General features: G+C 37.5%; 1 protein-coding gene across 1 annotated transcript in view; it reads right to left on the minus strand.

The window, feature by feature from the left end:
• celsr3 (cadherin, EGF LAG seven-pass G-type receptor 3) overlaps positions 1 to 21,613 on the minus strand; it is a 163,862-nt gene that overhangs the window by 24,193 nt on the left and 118,056 nt on the right. The window contains exons 17-26 of the mRNA XM_041798985.1: positions 20,205 to 20,388; positions 19,200 to 19,301; positions 18,999 to 19,093; positions 18,506 to 18,715; positions 10,725 to 10,923; positions 6,571 to 6,759; positions 6,305 to 6,491; positions 5,821 to 5,988; positions 4,109 to 4,235; positions 2,958 to 3,164 (exon numbers count right to left, since the gene is read on the minus strand). Of these exons, the coding sequence (XP_041654919.1) occupies positions 2,958 to 3,164; positions 4,109 to 4,235; positions 5,821 to 5,988; positions 6,305 to 6,491; positions 6,571 to 6,759; positions 10,725 to 10,923; positions 18,506 to 18,715; positions 18,999 to 19,093; positions 19,200 to 19,301; positions 20,205 to 20,388 (1,668 nt within the window). The remainder of the gene's footprint in view (positions 1 to 2,957; positions 3,165 to 4,108; positions 4,236 to 5,820; positions 5,989 to 6,304; positions 6,492 to 6,570; positions 6,760 to 10,724; positions 10,924 to 18,505; positions 18,716 to 18,998; positions 19,094 to 19,199; positions 19,302 to 20,204; positions 20,389 to 21,613) is intronic.

Raw genomic sequence — 21,613 nt, forward strand, 5'->3', positions numbered from 1 at the left:
CCCGTTTGTCCTTCTACTTAGTAAATATGGACCCAAAACTCTCCACTTGTATTCCCCCTGTGTTAATGTTAGTACTGTTATGACAAAAAAACCTTGTGCATTTTGTGTCTGTAAGCTATATAGATATGTATGGCTTGGCATGTAACTGTATTTTCTTTTTCTCCTTTTTGAACCTGTCTGCAACAGTGTTATTCTGTGTTCTGTCAGAAAAATAAATTATATGTAAAAACAAAATCTACTGTCACACTGGCTCTGTTTATAATTATTTAGGGGGTGCTAAGATGAAATTTAGGGGTGCTCCAGCACTCTCAGAAAGGGTCTACAATTGCTCTTGGAAAGGAGAAAAGTCAAAGAAAGCAGGAGGATGGAAAAGAAAGAAAAGAACAGAGACAAAATAAAAGTACTGGGAAATTGTGAGACAACAAAGAAAAGAAAAAAAGCAACAAAGAAAGGAGAAAATGTAAAGAACAGTAAATAAAAATATAATCCTTACTATTGATTTTATGACAGCTGCAGAGCAGACATCTTGACAAGCAGTCAACAAGTCTTTATTGCAACACTTCAGGTGTCATACATTAAACAAAGGGCATTCATAATTTAATCAGCCCAGCAACAACTGAACAGGATTTGTGACCGTGTGATACTATACACCTCCAGGAAATGCAGAGAATAACTGATGTGAGTGAATATGAATGTTGTTAATATGCTGAATTATAGTAATAACACCCCAGAGCACTCTCCTAACTGCTTTCAAGGGGTATATCCGTAGCAACATGATGAGAAAAACTACACACAATTAAAAAAAAATACCTAGCAGGTGGGTAATTTCTCCTTGGTACTTTTTGTGCTAAAAAGTATTCATGCATTTTATGTGTTCACGATAAACAAAACAAAACAAAACAAAAAAACAAAAAACAAAATAAAACAACAGCAAGCATTTTGAGATATGGCTAAAATGTCCTCTGGCTACAGAGGGATCATCAACTGTTGTAATTACATATAAATTAAAAAAATGCAACAGTTTAAATAAGACCTTTTAAATCCATATTTCTTAATGTTTTTTTATCTATATATTTTAAGCTTGTGAGGCAGCAGCTACAAACAACATTTTGAACAGATTTCAACAAGTCCAGGTCTTACTTCTTTTATCTTTAGGAATATCTATAAACCAACAGTGATGTAAATCGATGTCTCAGTCAGTGCTAAGAGTGTAGAATTATGCCTTCGGCCAAACAGTGCAGTGGTTTAGACTGCAAATCATCATATTTAATCCAAGGCAAAAGATTAAGTTCCAAATCACTTATGTCTGTTAGGGGTTGTTGTTTGGATTGACAGTAATGTTGAACCTCTCCATGAATAATGCAGAACATTAGCATTTAAGCTTTTGGAGAAATCATCCTTGGGCTGCACTCATGGATGTCTGAAGTGTGTTATTTGAACTCTTTAGTCGGTTTGCCGAGGCTGATGAGATGCCAAACTCAAGCGGCACAGAAAAAAACAGCCCCTGCACATCTAAAGGTGAAGTAAGTCATTATCTTCCAAGAACTTTTTGGTGTTCATAAAAGATAAGAACAAACATAGCAAAAAGCTTTGAATGCACTGCTTTGTGAGTATAAATACATGGTTTCTGGAAACTGGGATTCATCATTCAAGCTATCATTTGAATACTAAAATAAAGTAGGAAGACACAACAGAATAACACAAAGTAGACTGCTGCTTTAAAGGCTCAAATGTTTAAGATATCTGAACAAGTTGCAAGGACTGAAATCAGTCTTAATTGGACAATACCCATCTACCAAAAAGTCTAAAAAAAAAAAAAAAAAAAAAACACTGACTAATGGAAAATATTCTTGTGAATTAAAGTTTTTGATAAAGTTTTGCTTAAAAAAAAATACACAACTGTATCCTGTCTTCAGTCAGACTTTTTTTTAATTGCATGTAGACAACATTAAACACTTTGAGTGCACATGCACCTCTTTCTCATCCTTCACACACTTTCACAGATTTATTTCACTCAAGACAAACTGCAAGTGAGCACTATTTACATTTGATTAAGTTAAATAGTCTTTTAGATTCTAATTTCCTAAGGTTAAAAGAAGCTCACTATAGTCTCCTAACGATGTGTCCAGAGACAACACAGAAATAGCAGCAGCCTTGGCAGGAAGAAGGCCAGACGATGAATTTCACACACCCACACACATTAATACAAACACTAAGAGTTACACACAAAAGACAGAAAAACGGAAATATGCACAAAAATATAAAAAAAAGATGTTCACACAAACCCACACCACTGCTGTGAGCACTAACATGCTCTCCCAAGCATGATGTACAAGAATTAGAGAACATATTGTTCATCTAGAAGTAACCAGTCACACTGTAAGAGCAGTAGAGTTCACTTTGTGGGGGTTACAGCTTAATTAATTGGATTTCATGCTGAGTGGGCACATATTTTCAGTAGGACTCACTGCTCATTAAACATACACATGATATAACAAAGAAGAGGCTGAAAAGGGTCAGGAGAGAAACATAAACTAAGGGGAAAAGAAACAGAAAAAAACATACAGCACTGAGGGTGATGAGGAAAAATGCATGCTTGTGATATAGAGAATCACTAGTTAGGAGAAACAGGGCTAGATAGAAGACGACTGCTTGATAGAGACAGAGTATAGCTGTCTTTAAAAAGTGAAAAACAAAATCCTGTTTTATAAAATGTCTTTCTATGACCTTTAGTACTGAAAGTACGCACAGAAAATGATTATCAGATGAAGCCAAGGATGTTTTTACCGCAACTGTGCATAGTCAAATCATCAGAACATCAGTGAGAAAGTGAAATAGTTCCCAGATGCCATGTTGATGCCATGGGGTAAAAGAAACAGGAATGGAAACAGGTGAAATACATCACAAACCAACAAACCTTTAGGAAGTCAAACAAAGATCATCCCACCAGTACCTACCTGTTGTTCAGTCTGATTGACTCCAAGTAGAAACACCAGTTCAGATAGAAACATGGCCGCTGCTGTGTTTGAATGGATGCTCCTGGTGTTGGACTTGAGGCCTCTGAGGCAGGAGAGCACCATGACAGTGAGAAGGAGGGCCAGCATGGAGACGCAGAGAGAGGAGTAGGTAACCAAGGCCAGCGTCTCAAGATCTCCCTCCAGCTGCTGCTCATAGAAGTGTGGAGAGGTGACAGGATCAAGGATCAAGGATATCTTTATTATCCCCGAGGGGCAATTTGCTTCACAGCCAGCAGTACCATACAAACAATTTCACTTACAATAGGAATATAAAATAAAAGTTCATACACATAGGAAACCTTCACACAGAGAGGGGTTATTACTGGATTTGTATCATATCAGTGGGTGTAGATGAAAAGAAAAGGCTGAGGAGAGGAAGGGGAGTAATAGTGGAGAAAACACTGGTAAGGAAGGACTGAGTCTGAGCAAAAGATGAAAATCACACGGTGAAATTAGGCAAAGATTAAATATTGAAATGAAGGTATTTCAGTTTGGGATGCTTCTTGCACTTCTATGTTTTGCTTCACTGAGTGAGAACTGACAATATTTACAGCAAAACTGTCAAATCATTTGAAAAGAAAAGAAAAAAAAATAAAGACAGTAATGCTGCAACACCTGATAGATTATTGAAGACATTTTAAAAAGGGGTGAAAACCCTTTAAATCATGAAATAGGACAACTGCACAGACTGCAGTAAATATATAAAGTTCAGACAGAAACAGGAGAGGTAGAGGACCTCTACATTTGAACTGACATGTTTATAGAGAGACTAAAAGTGGAAGAAAAGAAGGAAGATCTAACACAGAATCTCTTAGTATGCTGGTGTGTGCTGGGCATGAGGTTTGTTTTAAACCGTGAAAATCTCTTACAGCTGGAACAAGGCTTCCTTTAGCCTTTAAAGTGTAAGGCAGGATTTAATTCTTGGGATTTTAAACTTTTACACATAGTAAATCCAGCAACTACTAGATGAGATGTTCGAAGAAAAAAAGGAAAATGACACGCTGGTATGAAATATTTTTTTTCCCTGCAATGTCAGTGAAAGCAAGCTAAATGACTATAATAAAGTTATTTTCCCCTGACACATCACTAACCTCTCGGTGTGAACTGTCCATCAGTACGCCAAATGTGCCCAATCTCTGGCACTGACAGCGGACATGAGACGTGTTCCTGTACACCACCATACAGTCCCTGACTGTCCAGCAACCACCTATCTCATACCTACAGAGCAAAACAACAGACAAAAAAGGAGAGATACAAAAAGGCACAGAGACACAGAGTTGGACTTAGAAATAATTATAAAATGTTGTATCCCTATTAAGACATTGCTTGTAATATTTTAGTTTATTTACTGGACTGCAAAAAATGGTCTATTGTGTGTAAGCAAATGTGTTTGCGTTAGTTTATGTATAGTAAATAGATCTAAGCTTGAATAGCAGTCATCTTACAACTGAAAGCACTTCAAAACCAAAGGACACACCAAACACTCTCATTCACACACTGATGATCGAGGCTGCTATGTTAAAGGAATATTTTTGTATTTTTTAAGCTGAGTTGTATGAGGTACTTGGTAACAGTAGTTTTGGGAAGCCAGGCTATATAGAGCCACAGACAGGTATAACTACTCTGCATCGTTTAGTGAGTTTTAGGTAAAATGGGCCAAATAACAATGCTGACTCAGTGGTGTGCTAGATCCAAGATTTTTGAAGCATTTTATTTTTCACCCAGAAAGCCTCTGTGTTCGACACTATTTTGCAATCTGTGCTTCAGCTACATGTTCTTCCACCTCAGCGTAGCTGAGCAGCTGTTTACGTCTGCAAGCTTTGTCAGAAACAATGCCAAATTAAGCCCAAACTATTTATTTCAGCTCAATTTTCCACTTCAACAGCTGATCAATGTTTTCAGAAGTTAAAAATATCTTGCTGACTGTAGCTTCTCAAATCATCAGCCATCAGAAGAATGAAGCAACAGCCATTAATGTACTTGGCTAAAAATATTTTATTCAGCTGTTCATGATTGGGACAGTTTCTCTAATTTAACCTCAGAAAGTTGAAGGTCAGCAAAACAATGGCATTCAGAAAGGCAGGAAAATCTGGATGGTGAGTGATGCAGACCAGGAGCATCCTTGAGCCGCTATTCTTGTTTAGAAATGTCTTGAAGGGTTGTGAGGTCCCACTCATGACAACAGTTGCTCTTGTGGGCATTCACATCTATTCCAGCCGGTAAGCTAACCAGTCTTCACTAAAGTTTCTCTCCCCCTATTTCTTTGCATGGAGTCTCTATCTGTAGAAGCTCCTCTCATAAAATTATCCCCCTGTATGCGAGGTAAACGGCATGTCTTCATCACTTGATTCAATATCTCTCATTTTGTTGTTGTTTAAGCATAGTTACTTCTTGTTTCCTCTGACGAAGCACACAGATCCCAAAGCATGTTCGGATGAGCTGAGTAGAAGAACACATAACCAGTAGCTGAAGAACGCACTGCAAAATAGCGTCAAACACAAGAGGCATTCTGGGTGAAAAAGGTTGAGGATGGCTGAGAGACAACTCTACCACCAAGTCACAGCTGTTGCTTAAATCTTGGTCTAAATTCATGCATCCTTCATTTTCATACACTTATGTTCTACTGCATGAATGTGGCACTGGCGTGTTGTTAAATTTGAGGATTCAAAAGCAGATCATTAAGCACAAAATCCAAGGTGTAAATCAAGTGATATGTATTCACACAACTTAGATTTTGAATTAAAAACCCAAATAGTGCATATAGGATTATTTTACCAAGTGATTAGGTGTAATGTGAACTCACTGGCTGCTGTGGTTCCACTGCACACACAATGGTTTGCTGCGATTTGCTGTCTCCAGAAGCTTGAACTCAAGCAGGATGGGCTGGTCTAAATGACCAGCCACAAACGTCTGGTTGTTGAAGACAGAGATACTGACCACGGGGGAGTTCATTACTGGATGCCTGGGAAGTCTGGGGAAAACAGTGCAGGTTTAAGTTATTTATCATAAATAAGACAGAAAATGAGAGAAGAAAAACACATTCTAAGTTGCTGATAAGTTTTAAAAACCTCAATTAACCAAAAGAAAATTTGAACAGATATATTCAAAAGACATTTATCAAGCAAAATATCCAAAAATTTAAGTTTGATATTGTCAAATGAGAGAATGTGCTGCTTTATTGTTTCATAGCATTGTTTGTATAAATCTCATGTTTTTGTGCTTTCGTGTCATCTTACAGAACTGCTGTGAATCTGATTTCTTTTGTTCAGAGAGTGGTCGATTCCTACCTCACTCCTCGTCTGTCTGTGTGGTACTTGGGAGGGAGGGCAGCACCCAGACTGCGATAGATCAGCAAGATGACAATGGTGATGGGCTGCTCAGGCATCGAAACAGCGCGCCTCGCTGCAGTGTGCTCTCCTGTCTGATTGGCTGAGATACTGACAGGGGCGGAGGCAGTGTTCTGTGGGGCTGCAGCTGAAATAGAGAAGTCTGTGTGAGTATCTTTTCTTAGTTTCAGGCAGTTACACTCTTAAAATATACACTGGGTTCTTACGTTCTTTCTCTGTTCGCTCCTTCTCCTTCCAGCTGTGTTGTTGCTGGCGTTGTGGCACCAGAGCAGCGGGGGGTAGTATCACATGAGTGTAGGGATCCCATAGAGCCTGGCCACGAAACAGGGTGGTGTGGTACCGTGGGAAACGCCGACGAACATGAGTATGGTTTTCCACACGATCAAGATTCATGACTGATGAACAAAGAGGAGGCACAGAAAAACAAATTTAACACAAATATCTTACCCAACAAAAGTACAGCCTTAAACTTAACATCTCCATAATATTATAAAACTTTCCAATATGACAATCATACTTGAAAACTGTCCATTAGGTTTAGGGTTGTTCCTTTTGATTTAAACTCATTAAACTCAGCTCTTTCTCCTTAACACAACCATGTAAGGTCACACCTGAGCTGGCTCTTTCAATAAGCCAATTTAGCCTCTCTGGATTTGGGAATCAATACAGAATCAATAGACACATACACACATGAGCAGAAGCAGAGGAGTTGTTTTATGGGAAATGAGGTGATGAACGGGAAGTACACAGTGGAGTGTCCAATAAGTAAGTGAACACTTGATCCAGCAAACAGAAGTGAACCCGACTCATTACAGAGAGAGGAGAGAAATTCCTCACTAAAACTGTTGCAGACATGTAACCTGTGTATATTAATGTGTGTTCACCTGTTGTTGTGTAAGAAAACAAATATGTTCGAAGTCTCTAATGGCGAATACGACGGAAAAATAAATGGTTCATTAGTATATGAAAACTGAAGATTTGACGTTCAAATGACCATCACAGTCTTAAAGAAACTCATTTAGTGGAAGCTAACAGATGGGTGTGTGTCAAGTCCATCTATATTCTTTTCCTGTTTATTGACAGTACCCCGGCTTTCTCTTTTAACGTGTAGGAGTGTGAAATTCAGCAATGGCTATATTTCTTATTCCTATTGCTTTTGCTGCTGCTCCTAATTGAAAGTTAGCCATCTGGAAATCTACATCAGTCTGAGGTTTGAGGTTATTTCACAGGCTTTTGGGTGAATGCCAGAAAAGAAGCATATACAGTAAACTAAATAAGCTGTAATCACTGTAGGAAAGTGAGTTATGTCTAGCAAGCAAGACTATATTTTAAGTCTTTGTCTGAACACAGCAGGGTGAGAAGCTAATGAGGCAAGAATCAATCACTGGTTACTTTATGATTTTTGTGTTTGGTTGTGTAGCATTTCTTAGGAATTGAATCTGTATGTAGCTAAGAGCCTTATCTGAGTGAGAAATTCAGAGTCAACCTTCATACCTGCAACAGCTGCAGCTATTTCAAAATATTTGAGACTAAGAATGCCAGGAAGTAGATGGTAGGGTAAAGTGCCAAACATGCCTATGCATTCATTCTAAGAAATCTGTGTGAGCAGTGCATGAATGTTTATTTGTGTGTGAGAGAGCCACAGTTATTTTCCTCACACTTTATTTAAACTCATACATATTCACGTTTTTGAGAAAACAGTGGCTCAATAAACCCTAACACCTATTGATGTAGCATAACATGATGCACACTTCTGATACACAGTTTTTCATCTAAGAAGTTTGCTATGTCCTATACACAGATGTGATCAGTATACCTGTATAAAATAATGAGTGCCACCATTAGGGGTGGGGATTCTTTAGGAACCTCATGTTTCGATTCAATTATGATTTATAGGGCTGCGATTCAATTCTCAATCTATTATTGATGCTTTTTTTTAATTTCTGTTGATCTCACTGTGTCCAACATAATAAAAATATTGCATTTGTGTTTAGAAAAAAGATCAATTTAATGTCCACTATCCTCTAATGGGTGATGTGTGTCAACTGGAAAGTTACAATTGCACTGAACCAAAGGTAGCAGTATCCTTTCCTTGTAACATATCCGAAATGACAAACATAAAAATGTGCTTTTCACAGATGATCAACTGGTCATGTAAACCTTGCTGTTATGGGCTGCATGTTCGAGTTCTACCTTTTCATACTGGCTATTCCATAGTATTCAATATTCAAATAATCGATTATGGGACATCCAGAATTGATTCAGAATCTTTAACCTCCAAATACTGATGCGTCAAAGAATCAATTTTTTCTCCCACCTTTATTACATATTGCACTGAATCATATTTGATTTCAGATTTGAACCCATTAACTGTTCATTGCAAACTTGTTGCTTACAGTTAAAGACATGCTGGTATACAAAAGACATGAACTACTACATGACATTCAACTACTAGTTGAAGTGGGCAGCATTATTTTTTTGGAGGGGGGGCATTTTTTGTGCCTTTATTAGATAAGGGAGGACAGTGGATAGAGTTGGAAACAGGGTCAAGAGTGGAGAGACATGCAGTAAAGGGCCTCAGGCCGGTTTCAAACCCAGGCCGCCCGCGTAGATGGGGAACGCCTTTAACCAATAGGCCACCTGCTCACCGGGCAGCATGATTTTAAGTCTGGGGGTCTGTACTTTGCAACTATCACTGTAGACTGGGAGCCCATACTGGTAGCTATTGTTGTAGTGCTCAAGAATGGTCTTGGTCTCAAGACCGCTCTCAAGACCATATTTTGAATGTCTCAATCTTGTCTTGGAATCTGGGGTAGTTTTACTTGGCCATGTCTCAGTCTTGGACTGGCCAGACTCAGAATTTTCCATCAAGACTGGTGGAGACCAACACGATGATATCTATTCTTCAACGTCATTAATGTGATATTAGGAGAAGCCCTTGCTAAGACAACAAATAGCTTCTTCTTTATTCATGGCGTTGAACTTGGACTGGCTCAGGCAGGGCATATAATGCCATTTTCAGTTGAACTGTCCCTGATTAATAAATGTTGTAATTTGACGTAAAACAGCTGCTGATAGGCCACTGATTATTATGCTTCCTAGTTCCTCACATGTGAGATGCCTGCAAAAACCAGCCCATCTCATTTCTAGTCAGAAATACCTCTTAACACATATTTTAGACCTCATTCACCTGAAAAATCTAAATAAACATTTATTTCTCAGATATCGAAAACAATTCAGGACTTGTCAGTGACTTTTTACTAGTAGTAGTAGTGCATCCTGTACGTGATGAGAAAACATGGTACTAAAGAGCTACACAGCTGCTCAGAAAATGCACATTGGGACTTTGCTGAATGCAACTGAAATCATCACACAGGCTGACAGTTTTAATCTTTTCTCTGTGAGGCTCCCAAAAAAGACAGAAGTTTAGCTGACTCCTCTTAAGTCAATTAAGTACATTCTGTAAAACAAATCTGCACTAAAACAGCCCAACAATGTCCCACCGTAACTATATGAATTTGGTTTGCAGAATATGGCTGATGTTTAAAATTGATAGCACTGCTGGCCTTCGATTCTCTTTGTAGATTAACATCCACATTCCTGAGCAGGATACTGTCATTCAGAACTTTGGTTATGTGAGTATAACTTGACACAGCCTATGGACACTTTATCCCCATTTTCTAGATCAAAATAGAGCTAAACTGTGCTTTTCCTGGGAGAGTCCATGCATGTTAAAGGAGTTAGTAAATGTTTATATCAGATTAAAGAGCCTCCGTGACATGGGGTTACAGTTAACAAGAAGCGTCTGACTGGGATTGTGGGCCTGAACTGATAATAAAATGTTAATTATGGTGCCGCCAAATACTGATCCAGATTTCCCCGTTTAGCTGGGTAGTCCTGCACACTCCTATAACATACCAGTGGGACTTCAGAGCATGTGTGTGCGTTTTCATCATGTGAGAGTCTGTGTGTGATCTTGATTGTGTTTGGCATCTGTAGGTCTAAATGATGTATGTTGGCTAGTGCTGCAAAGCTCAAGGGTTTTTGTGCGTGTGCTGGCAGTATTATCTGAGTGTATATGTCTGTGTGGGAGTGTGAAATTCTAAATGCCTCTGCCAGCTCTCTGGCTGTGCCATCATCATTTGCATTAGTGCAGTTCATCTCCTGCTTTACAATGAGTCATTCTTGTTGATTTCACAGCAGTGATTTACAGCATTATGAGAAAAGCGCTGCAAATCGTGTGTAAAGATTAAGATTTTATTACTGTCTTATTCCCTGTTACTGTGTCTGACAGGGATAGGCTTTTGTATCATGTCTGACTGTCTGTGACTGTGTCGATGTATCATCATTCTGAGCCTACCAATGTTTGGAGCAACCAGTGCCACAGGGTTGAGGTAGGTGAGCTTCATGTTCTGGGCTAGATTCTGGGCGTATTGATCCAGAAGCTCCGTCAGCTCACCCGGACCACCACCTGGAATGTGGTTCTGACTCTGAGCAAGAGCCCGCCAAAGTCCAGTGGTGCTAGGACCCAACAGTACACTGCAGCCCCGTACAATATTCTGGAAGAAGAAGGAAGAAATAAATTAGAGAATGCAAATAAGTATAAAATATTAAGAAAATCACAGATGTTTATCAGGAGCAAGTCAGTAAATTAATGTGCTTGCATATTTATATTAAGGAGACATGAGCCCTACTATGGATCAAGACCTAAAAGAGATATACTTTAATAGCAGAAAAACTGATGAAGCTGTGACAAAGTGAGAATGTGGTATTTTCATAGTAAGAAGAAAAGTAACAAAATATTCTTAACAAAGAATTCAAACCAAATACTGATGGTTGCTCTAAGTATAATCTACCACTACAGGGTTCACATTCCAACACTTTATAATAGAAAACCTGCTGGTTAGCATCTTGGCAAGGCAAATCCACACCTGGTAGAGTATGATTGTTGTATGAACAAAAGCCAGCAGGAGGCTGGATCCTGAATGCTGAAAAGCTAAGATAGCCATCGGTCAAAGTTTTATTAATATTATGATTGAGGAAGATAAATCAGACTTAGCCATAGTAAAATAATAATGTTTAACAAGGATTAATAAATTAGTCATTAGGTTTTGACAATTTGTCATGCTCAAAAAAATAATTAGAATCTCCTTTCTTAGACTCAGTTAAGCCTTAACAAGGCAACAAAAGCAAACAGCATTAAATAGCATGTAATCAGAAATACAGAACTAGAGCTTGTGTTTGGATCTCTGATGAAGCACTGCAGCCCTGTAAAATTTAAAAAAAAAAAAAAAAAAAAAAAAGATGTAGAAATAGAGGCATAAAATTGGTTGTAACAGAAAGTAAAGAGTTGGGATTTTTAAGGCTTTAGGTCAAGGACAGATGGAATCTAATGTTAGCCTCATTATAAAGCCCTTTGTCAAGCTATTTTGACCTGATAAAAACATCCAAACACGTCTTGACCCCAATTATTGAAAGTTTAACTGCTGCGATGTGACCAGTGCCCTCATTTACGCTTTGCATTGAACTCTTTTGATTCTGAATAGATGTCAGATTTATACAGTCAAGACTGAACTGCCTTGCAAAAAGGGGAAAATATCTGAATATCAGAGAGAGGGGGAGAAAGCAAAGAGGAAGGAGAGAGAGTAAAGGTGTTCCTCTTGCAGTCTGACTGCACCAAAACCAATAAACCTCTGCAATATCTCATGATGCTCTGGGGAGAAAAAAATAAACAAGAATTCCTCGGAAAACAAGAAAGAGACGTACAGTGCAGTATAGAAAGAATGTACTGAGTTGTACAGGGATAGAAAGAGAGAAGCGGAAACAGGAATTGTGGATAAGTAAGTTGTCAGGGGAGAAAAAAAAAGAATGAGGGAGAAAATAAGCTTAGAGAGAAGCTTATTCTTGAGCTCAGATATACAGGTAACAGATGAAAGGTAACAACAAGAAAGCTAGAAGAAGAGAAATACAGATCATTGTGATAAGATGGTGAAGGTGAGCTGAAAAGAGATTACAGCTGAGCTGAGGACAAAATAGTTACAGACTCCAGTCCACGCATTTTGCACATATTTGTTGCCTCTTTTGTCTTTTAATGTCAATATTAAGTTAATTCTTAATTAAAAGTAGTGTATCTATTAACATCTATCAACATCAATTTTTAAAATTTTTGACATGGCTTTCTTTTGGGTGATTGATCATAGGTAGTGATGTACAGGTGGGGTCACCTGTTGATATGTTGGAGCAAAGACACAGTATAGTAAGAAGTTACAGACTGATGAAAGTAAAAAAAATGCCCTAATAAACTTTTTTTCTTAAACATTAAATCGTGTTTCATGTTTTCCTCAAATGCCAATCTAGCACAAATTCAGTTTCCAGACCTTGTGGTTATGTTTGGGGAATACCTTTCTAATGCCCTAGTCACACGAGATGAATACTTATTTTCATCACTTTATCTAAATTGATTTAACTATGAAAACCTCAATGACATTAAGAATCTCATTTACAAGAGTGTCCTGGCCAAGTCTGGCAGCAGCACAATGAATAAAGGCAAAGACATAAAAAGTTGCAGTTAAAATCACAGATTAACCAAATTCAGAGTCACAAAGCAAAAAGTGATCAGTTGAAACATCTACAACCCAATGCATCTTTCTCCAATGCCCTCAATCTACATTTAAAAAGATTTAAAGACACCAGATCCTCAAGACATAAGGTCTCTTGTAGCAGATTTCAGGATGCAGGAGCAGAGACGGACTTTGGCCACAGATAGCAAAAGTAAACTTGAGTTTGACTTTTTGCCTTGAGTCAAAGAGCTCATTACCTAGGGACCTCTGGTAATTTGTAACAATCACGCAGGACATGTGTGTGTGTAATCCTGTGCAAATTGACCATGCCAATAATTTGTGGATTAAATTCCAGGGCAAGTTACCTACAATATTCCAGCTCACACAGAGGTCCACATGGAATACTAGCCCCGTGTGAATCAGCATCTCTGTAATTTAGGGAGCTAATTTTGTTTTTTAATGGTCCATGTGGCTTTTTGAGCGCCTTTTCTGACTAGAAAATAATAGAGGCGCTATAAGAGATTGTTAACAATATTTTGACAAATATAGGTTATGAACAGTGCTTCTCTTTCAGTAAATTTGAGCTTATGTGTAAAAATGGCTTTATTTTACTGAACTTGTTCTTTCAAAATCTGTTGTCCAAATGTGTGTGCACGCACCGCCTCTCCATTCTTACCCACAGCTCTTCTGTTCTGTTTCCTACAGTTTCTCTTTGCAAGTACCTGATCTCACATCATTATTATTTAGCCGTACATTTCATGCATTGCACAATCAATGATTTGAAATGTGTTGCTCAACATTCAGTGGTTTGGCTGCAACAGCTGATCTACACCAGGAGGGTTGTTGTGGATGCATAGTGATCCCAAATTTATAGAGTGCAAAATAACATCAACTTCATTAAAACTGTTAAGAGGTTCATATTTAACATGAAAGATCTGCCTTTCTCATACATTAACAAGAGGGTTGCTTGACTTCCTCTCTCCTTCTCTGTCTGATCAGCTGCAGATATTTACGGGACCTTGATGAGTAATGGTGGGGTTAGAGGAGATATTTCATGAGTTTATTAAGCATGGACATCTTGCTACAGATCTAAAAAATGTTAAGATCTATATTAATAGATGGAACAAAACACTAATGCGCATACAGTCTGTTTGAAACTGGTTAACAGTATGCATAAGACACATGAAGGAAACGCCTGCAGAACGTGACGTGCACTGCATTGTAGTTTTTGTATGAATTTTAGAAAAAAAAAATCACTGTGAATTTTCGCTGATTCATCAATGCTGCACCTTCATATTTTCCTTTAGAAAAGTTTGTAAATTTGAGCACATTACAGACTTTGCTTATCCTGTGCAAATGCATTGCACCAAACACTGACGTCAGAGGGTAATTCACTATTATCAGAGCTCCATAGGTAAAAGCACTAAGCAAATGGTACCTTATATTTATGAGTGAGTATTTCACAATGATAAATGTGAAAGTGAATTTTTGGCTGCATACCAGAGCAGCTTGTACACCATAGGCACTCACACAACCTTTGTTTATCCAAAGAACAGAAAAAAGGTGAAACACAGCAGACTAACAAAGGGAAAAATGTGAGGAGTTTTCAAAAAGCCATAAGACAACAATACAGAAAGAGAGGGAGGCAAACAAAGACTGAATGAGGATAGCACAGATGACAAGTTGGAACTAAACAATTGGCAATATGTTCAACAAATGAATTTATATAAATGACAGTAGAAAAGCAGCATGTTGTTGCACCCAAACTAAAGGGAAAAAAATCACATAAATGTATGTTTTTATGTTGTATTCAACTCTATTGTTAGCCCCTTCAGTTATGCTGTCAAACTCCAGTCTGAGAAACCATTATATTAGCAAACTGCTGTGCAGAATATTGTGCTGTAATGAAAGGCAGACCTTAAGCAGAGAGAAAAGCATTTGATCTTTCTTATTTTAAAAACATACACCACATTTGTGTCCTGTATTTAAACAGACAGGAGTCTGGCGGTTACAGTCATAGCCACATAGATTGAATCACAGCTTTAACATGAGAAGGTTTCATCTCTCTCTTTTCATCAATAAAACCCTGATTTGAAAACGTTTTCCTCCCTGCCTTCTTTGTTTCTCCTGCAGCCACGGGGCTCTATAATGCTGCTTCGTTACTATAGTAACTGTGCTCTACATTACCTGTTTGCCTGGCCTAATGGTGGCTGTTTGAAGCCAGGTGTCAAGTATTATCAGATGTATTATTTTTTTGTCACTTGAAAAAGGGCTCAAGCTGGATCACTGACTGGAGATGATGAGATGTGGACTGCATGACTGTATTAGAGTTCGAGGTGGAAGTCCCATCCAGGGTAAGTGGCATTTTTTGTTTTAGAAAGCAGCAGGTGACAAAAATACTCCATTATTGTGTAACATGACAGTAAACCAGCCAACCACCTGTCACACCCTAATGGTCATATTTCTTATTTGCTATCAGGGGAAGTAATTCGGTGAAATGTCAGACAGGAGAAGGTCTTCATTTTACTCACTGGAGGATGTCATCAATGCTACTGCTGAGTTGCTATGGCAACTGTCCTTATTAGAAAATGATGATGTATCTATGTCATAAAGTAGTGAACTGTATTTGGTGTCTTTGTTCATTTTGAATGGTTGGCTACTCAAAATGTCCATGTTTATGTTAGATTGTTTATGAGCTTATATACAGGAGTCATCATCAGGACTTATTTAACACAGGTAATAAATTTGATTTAATTAAATGAGTCCGCTCTGGATAGAGGCTGTCTGTGAATTAAATTAAACCACACTCAGTATTACAGTGACATCCTTGTCTGTGTAGTGTCATAACTCAAGCCACACTGTTTTATTGGAAACTCAGCTTGTGCAACAAGTGTGTATTAAATCAATCAAACATCAGTTTGTTTAATGTTATTTAAAGTTATCACCACCTCAGAAATCCATAGTTTTTATCATCTGAATACGCTACAAGATACAATGTGACAACTGTTATGTTTCTAACCAGAGCAAGTCCTTATGTTATGATATTTTTTTTGGTACTTGTAGTATTTTTAGTACATTTTGAAATCAGTAGTTTTATTCCTACTTAAGTACGTTTTATACCTTTGCCTGAGTACAATACTTTCATACTCTTTCCACCTCTGTTGACCACACATTAGCACATATAGAGAGAATGATTCCATATCAAATCCCAAAACAGCAAAAATAGAAGTATTATTATCTCAGTGTTAATCATTTCAGGGTTGATTTTAGCTCCCTAAGTGTAATTTCTGCTCCATTCTGAGTGATGAAATGGTCTTCAGTGTTTAGGTTATTTGACAGTGTTAATCCACCAGTGCTAGTTTAACTCTGTAGAGTTAACTGGTCTCCCGCTCATTATGATTTTGTCTCCAGGGTGATTTGTGACAAAGTTTCCCACCATGTGCTTAGTCTGAGTGTTTAGATATGTTTTAGATGTGTTTAGTTGTGTTTTTTTTTTGTTGCCTGTTGTACAGTGATCCCTGCTGGAGCTCTCTTGGTCATGTTTCTGGTGGGTTGTTGTTTTTTTTTTTGACACGTTTGCATCATGAGTGAAGTTATCCATTGAGTTAGAGGTCCTTTCTGTGAATTCAGGTGTTCTTAAAGGATGAATAGTGTGTATTCTTCATCAGTATGCATGGCCTTGTTATGAGGTTGACTCTGCTTTATCCTTCCCAATGGAGACCCACCTTAGCACAGATTTCTGATAATGATCTAGATTCTATCAGAAAATATGTAACAATTTCAAAAGTGTAGTTTTACTGTATGAAGAGTGGGCCAACAAACACACTTTAAAGTGTAAGATTTAACTCTAAATGAGTTAAATTAATAGTGTGAATTTTGTTGTGCAGCCTATTATACTTACAGAAGGTGAGACTTCAGCTGAACATCCACGTCGGATATCTATTTTCTTGTCTTCTTGCCAAGATCATATTGTACTGTATAAATCATCGGCAGCTACTCAGTACTAATACTTAAAATAAACTTAAAATCATGTATTTTTTACTTTTACTTTTACTTGAGTAGATTTATATACCAATACTTTTACTTTAGTAAATTTAGTCAGAGTAACTTTACAACAGGTTTGCACTTTTTCCACCTCTGACTGTATCTAAAAAAAGCTGACTGCAATGTTTTATTTACTAACACTTTAGCCAGCAAATTGAAAGTAAAGTCCAAAAAGTAAGGGGGTTACATTACAGCATCAGACTCTTACTACTTATTTTGCATGTATATGATTTGTTGATTAATGTTTTGTGAAAACGGGGCAGATATCATAAGATTATTATTCATTCTGCTCCTTTTCATTCAAAGTGGGATGAACAATTTTACATTGGATATGAATTGTTTTGTATTACTGAATGAAATAAACATAAAAAACTTAACTTACTAAAACATAACTTACTATATGTATGGATGAGAAATTTCTTGTCAGCTAAACATTAGGAGTAAAGAGTAAAAGAATAAAATAGGAAGAAGGCTCCTTATGTCAGAACAGCAACATGCTAAAATGATCCCAGGTTTTATACTACTCTGTCAGCTCCTACATCCTCAGCTGATGCAGCTGTATCAGAAAAAATGATGCTCTGTCAGTTAATATGAGAAGATGACATGCAGCAATATTTCACGAGCTATCACCACTGCATTGCCATGGCAACAGCACCTCCCATTTGTGTTGGTACAACTATTAACTGGGCCTGTAGCCTATAAATGCATAGTATATCAATCACATCTACTGCCCTAAATAAGAAGCACTTTGAGTTTTCAGTTGGATTCTTGTGTTTTTGTTCTTCCAAACTGTAAATAGTGTGGAAGTCGTTTTCTTCCCTAATATTTCCATAGCCATGGATGCAAATATCTTTCTTATGGCAGAATTTTAAATACAGACTCTGGCACTTTCTTTTGATTGGAGAATCTATGGTAGTATGTTTCTTATTCACAGTTTTCCTCTTTGACAATTTCCATTCAAGTATGTTGAAAAAAGGCAACACAGTGACCGTTTTAAGTTCTGACATTAAAATCAACATTACAAAATAATTATAGGCTTCATATAACACTATACAGCTCGTCTTCTAGACACCATGTCACATCTTAATTTTCATGTCTCTAAAACATCTTTTCAATTTACTTATGAGTGTTTTTGGTTTCAATGTGAAATGCTGAAAATTTTTAAAGACCAATCAATCAATGCAACTACTGAAACATGCTCTAGCCTCATTTTTATACTTTTGTCCTCTTTGTTGCACAAGTTGTAAATAAAACCTAATTTTAAAATGAAATTCTGCCTCCTGTTGCACAATGAGGCTGTATACTCGACAAAAGGGCCTTTATGTATTCAGTCAGCTTGTGATTCCCAGTATCTCACAAGCAACAATGCTAAAAGCAAATACATCTCCATATGTCATATGACTGTATACCTGACCTCACTCCACACCCTGCCCTCTCTTTCACTGAAATGTATCATTGTGAGAATATAATACACAAAGTATGAGTTTGCCAAAACAGTAAAGGACAGAAAAGAGAAAATGCTGTGTTCCTCCTTTACCTCATTGAAATGTGCATCCTGAGTGGCAGTGAGTCCAAAGCCACTCTGTTGGGTCTCAAAGGTGAGGAGGCGGGACAGCAGCCGTTCAGCGATCTGCAAGTCATTGCCATAAAGACGAGAGGTTGCTTCAGTGACATCACGTAGCTGGTGAGCCAGTTTCTTCTCCATGATGGTGTTCAGTTCTGTTTCATTGCGCTCCAGAGAATCAAGCTGGACAAACAGAGAATACAACAGAGAAAGATTCATTCATACACAAAACTAAGTCATCTTTTGGATGCTTTCAAACATGATTTTGATCTTTGTAAGCTAAAAGATGCAAGGGCTCAAACCAACTGACAACATTAATCAAAAAAAAGGGAGCGAAACCATTTTTAATGGACAGTTCTTTTTAGTGAATCTTCCTTGTAAGCAGCATTTAGCCCTTGTTCAGGTTTTATATTTAAATGTGATCAGACCATGTATTTAATGGTGCAAGTAGAATGTTTCTACATACCGCAGCATTGAGCTCCACAAAAGGAGGTGAGGTACAGTTGTAAAGGTCTGGCTCCAGCCATCCTCTCTCCACATCACAGTGTCTGATGGCTGCACCTTAAAGAGAAAGGACATGCCACATTAGAATGAACTAAGGTTTGAAGCCGGCACAGCTTGTACACCAGTATTTCCATATCTATATGTTTGAATGTACTGTACGAACCGACAGATCCTTTGGGACAGGGCACTGCGGCAGGCAGGTTAAACTTGGTCCGAGGCCACCAGATCCCCTGAGTGATGGTCTTTGGACACCCATCATAAATGACTGCAGAGTAAAAAATAAAATAAAATCATACTTTTTAATTTTTATTTAACTTAAAAAGAAGTCGCATCTAGTGTGGAGATATGCTTTTCCCTCAACTTACAATGAAAATGTGTGAGAGACCAGCTACAAATTAAAATGAATAATTACAATTGGGAACCTGGATAGAGATAAATCTGAACAGAGGAGAAAACAAAGGTGATGAGAAGATGTTAAACACAAGATTATAATTAACCATATCTTTGTTATTTTCACAAGTTGGATGAACATGACTGTCTGAAAGAAAAGATAAATGAAGAAAGTGAAATCCTATTATTACCCAGTGATGATTATAAATGGTGAAAGCTTAGCATTGACTAACCTTTTTTTCATTCATGCCAGTTTGTCTCAGTGCATAATTCACAGTCTGAACACTGCTTTCAAATTCTACTTGAGACTATATATTGCCTTTAATTTTCACCAGACACAGAAAGTTTTGGAAAAACTAAACAATCAAATGGTGTAAGAAAAGATTGATTTTTCTTTTTGTTGGAGAAGAGCAAGCAGAAAGCTTTGATATTGACCACAAATAACCAGACACATTTCTAAAAATGAATTACACTGGTGTAAGACAGTGATGCTTTTAAAACAATACAATAAAGCAGCAGTTTGACCCATAATGTCTCTACTTCCCAAAAATCAAGTCACTGTTATTATTGGAATAAACACTGCTATGTGTAAAAAACAAGAATGAACACAAAGATGATCAGTCTGCAGTCTGTCAGATGTGAAGATGAATTACTAAATAACATATCAAGTCCCTTATTGGGTAAACAAGAGTGAATCTTAAATAAAAAAAAAAAGAGATACTTAATCTTAAGTAAAGTTTGACTCAAACATCTCAACAAAGCAAATAATTATTCTCACCCTCGCAGCCTGAATTTGTGACCTCAGCAAAGGGGTTGTCACATGAGTTGCACTGGCGACCAATCACACCTGGCCTACATTGGCACTGGCCTGTTTCTGGGTCACATGACCGCGAGAAGGAACCCACAGGGTAGCAGTCACATGGCAGACAGGTGTCAGAGCCTCGCAGATGATAATGAAACTCCTAACACATAGAGACAGACATAAAAAGTATGAGTCAGAAGGCACAACTTTATTAGTACAGCCTAGACCTGACCTTTTTGTAAAGTGTCTTGAGAAAACCTCGGCTATGAACTGGCACTATAAAAACACAGATTGACTGATTGATTGATGGACTGTTATGTGGATATTTCTATATTATGGATTTTTAAGGTGTGTTTGTAATTACCAAACTGAAGAAAACTGTCTTTGAAAAAAAAAAAAAAATCAAATCTACTGATTTTTTTTACATAAGTAATTTGCTGTTTTCTTATTGGCACATGAGAAGAGGCTGCTCTTCTTTTAGCTGTAAGGTGTGGGTTTTCTGACTTTTAGGTCTAATAATTAAATGAATTCAAAGACTAATGTAACTCTACTTATTAAAAAAATTATTAAAAAACAATTCTTGACTCAGTGTGAGTGGATGGAGTCATGGAAGAGCATTACCATTAGCTGTAGATTTTGTAAAATCCTCACAGAAATAATGCTTCTTCAGAAATACACACAGAGTACTATTAAAGAGCTGCTGAGTCGTAGCACTCTGTCAAGATTTATGGTCCCTCTGAGCTGGCTGATCTGCTATAAACACTAAATTGTGCCTTGTCCATTAAGATTCTCAACAACAGTTTAAGTACTAAGCTGGCCAAGGATGGCAATTGATCATTATATCACTACGGTCAGAAGTGAATCTATGCGCGTGCACTTTGTTACACGGGAGTGTTGTGTGCGTCTTTTTTATGTAGAAGAGCATGAATGAGTTTTATCTTCAATCAAATCAGCAGAGCACAGAACATTTAAGTTTATTTTTATTATCTATGGCCTGTCCTTGACCAGAAAAAGTTCATTATGTTCAAATCTTTTATTCTGACTGATTTTTTCCCCCAAGAAATTAATAACAAAAGGCCAAAGGGCAAAGGATAACATGTGGTTAAGTGCATTGTTCAAAGGCGATATAAGAGATTAAAGATTAAGATTAAAAAAATGTCTGTCTTTGTACATCAGACCATCACATTGTGAGATGATTACTATGTGTCTGGGTTTAACCAAAGCCAAACAGATCTGTAGAGTAACACCGCCAAATTCCTTCTAATCCTTCTAACATTAGAAGCATTCAAAGTGATAATGTAAAAATCTTCATACCAGCTGGTGGGTAACATGTCAATAGATGGTAGAGCTCAATAAAGAGAAAATAACAGTTATCAAGCTAGGTT

Source organism: Cheilinus undulatus, linkage group 11, assembly GCF_018320785.1.
Source record: "Cheilinus undulatus linkage group 11, ASM1832078v1, whole genome shotgun sequence".
Taxonomy (NCBI): domain Eukaryota; kingdom Metazoa; phylum Chordata; class Actinopteri; order Labriformes; family Labridae; genus Cheilinus; species Cheilinus undulatus.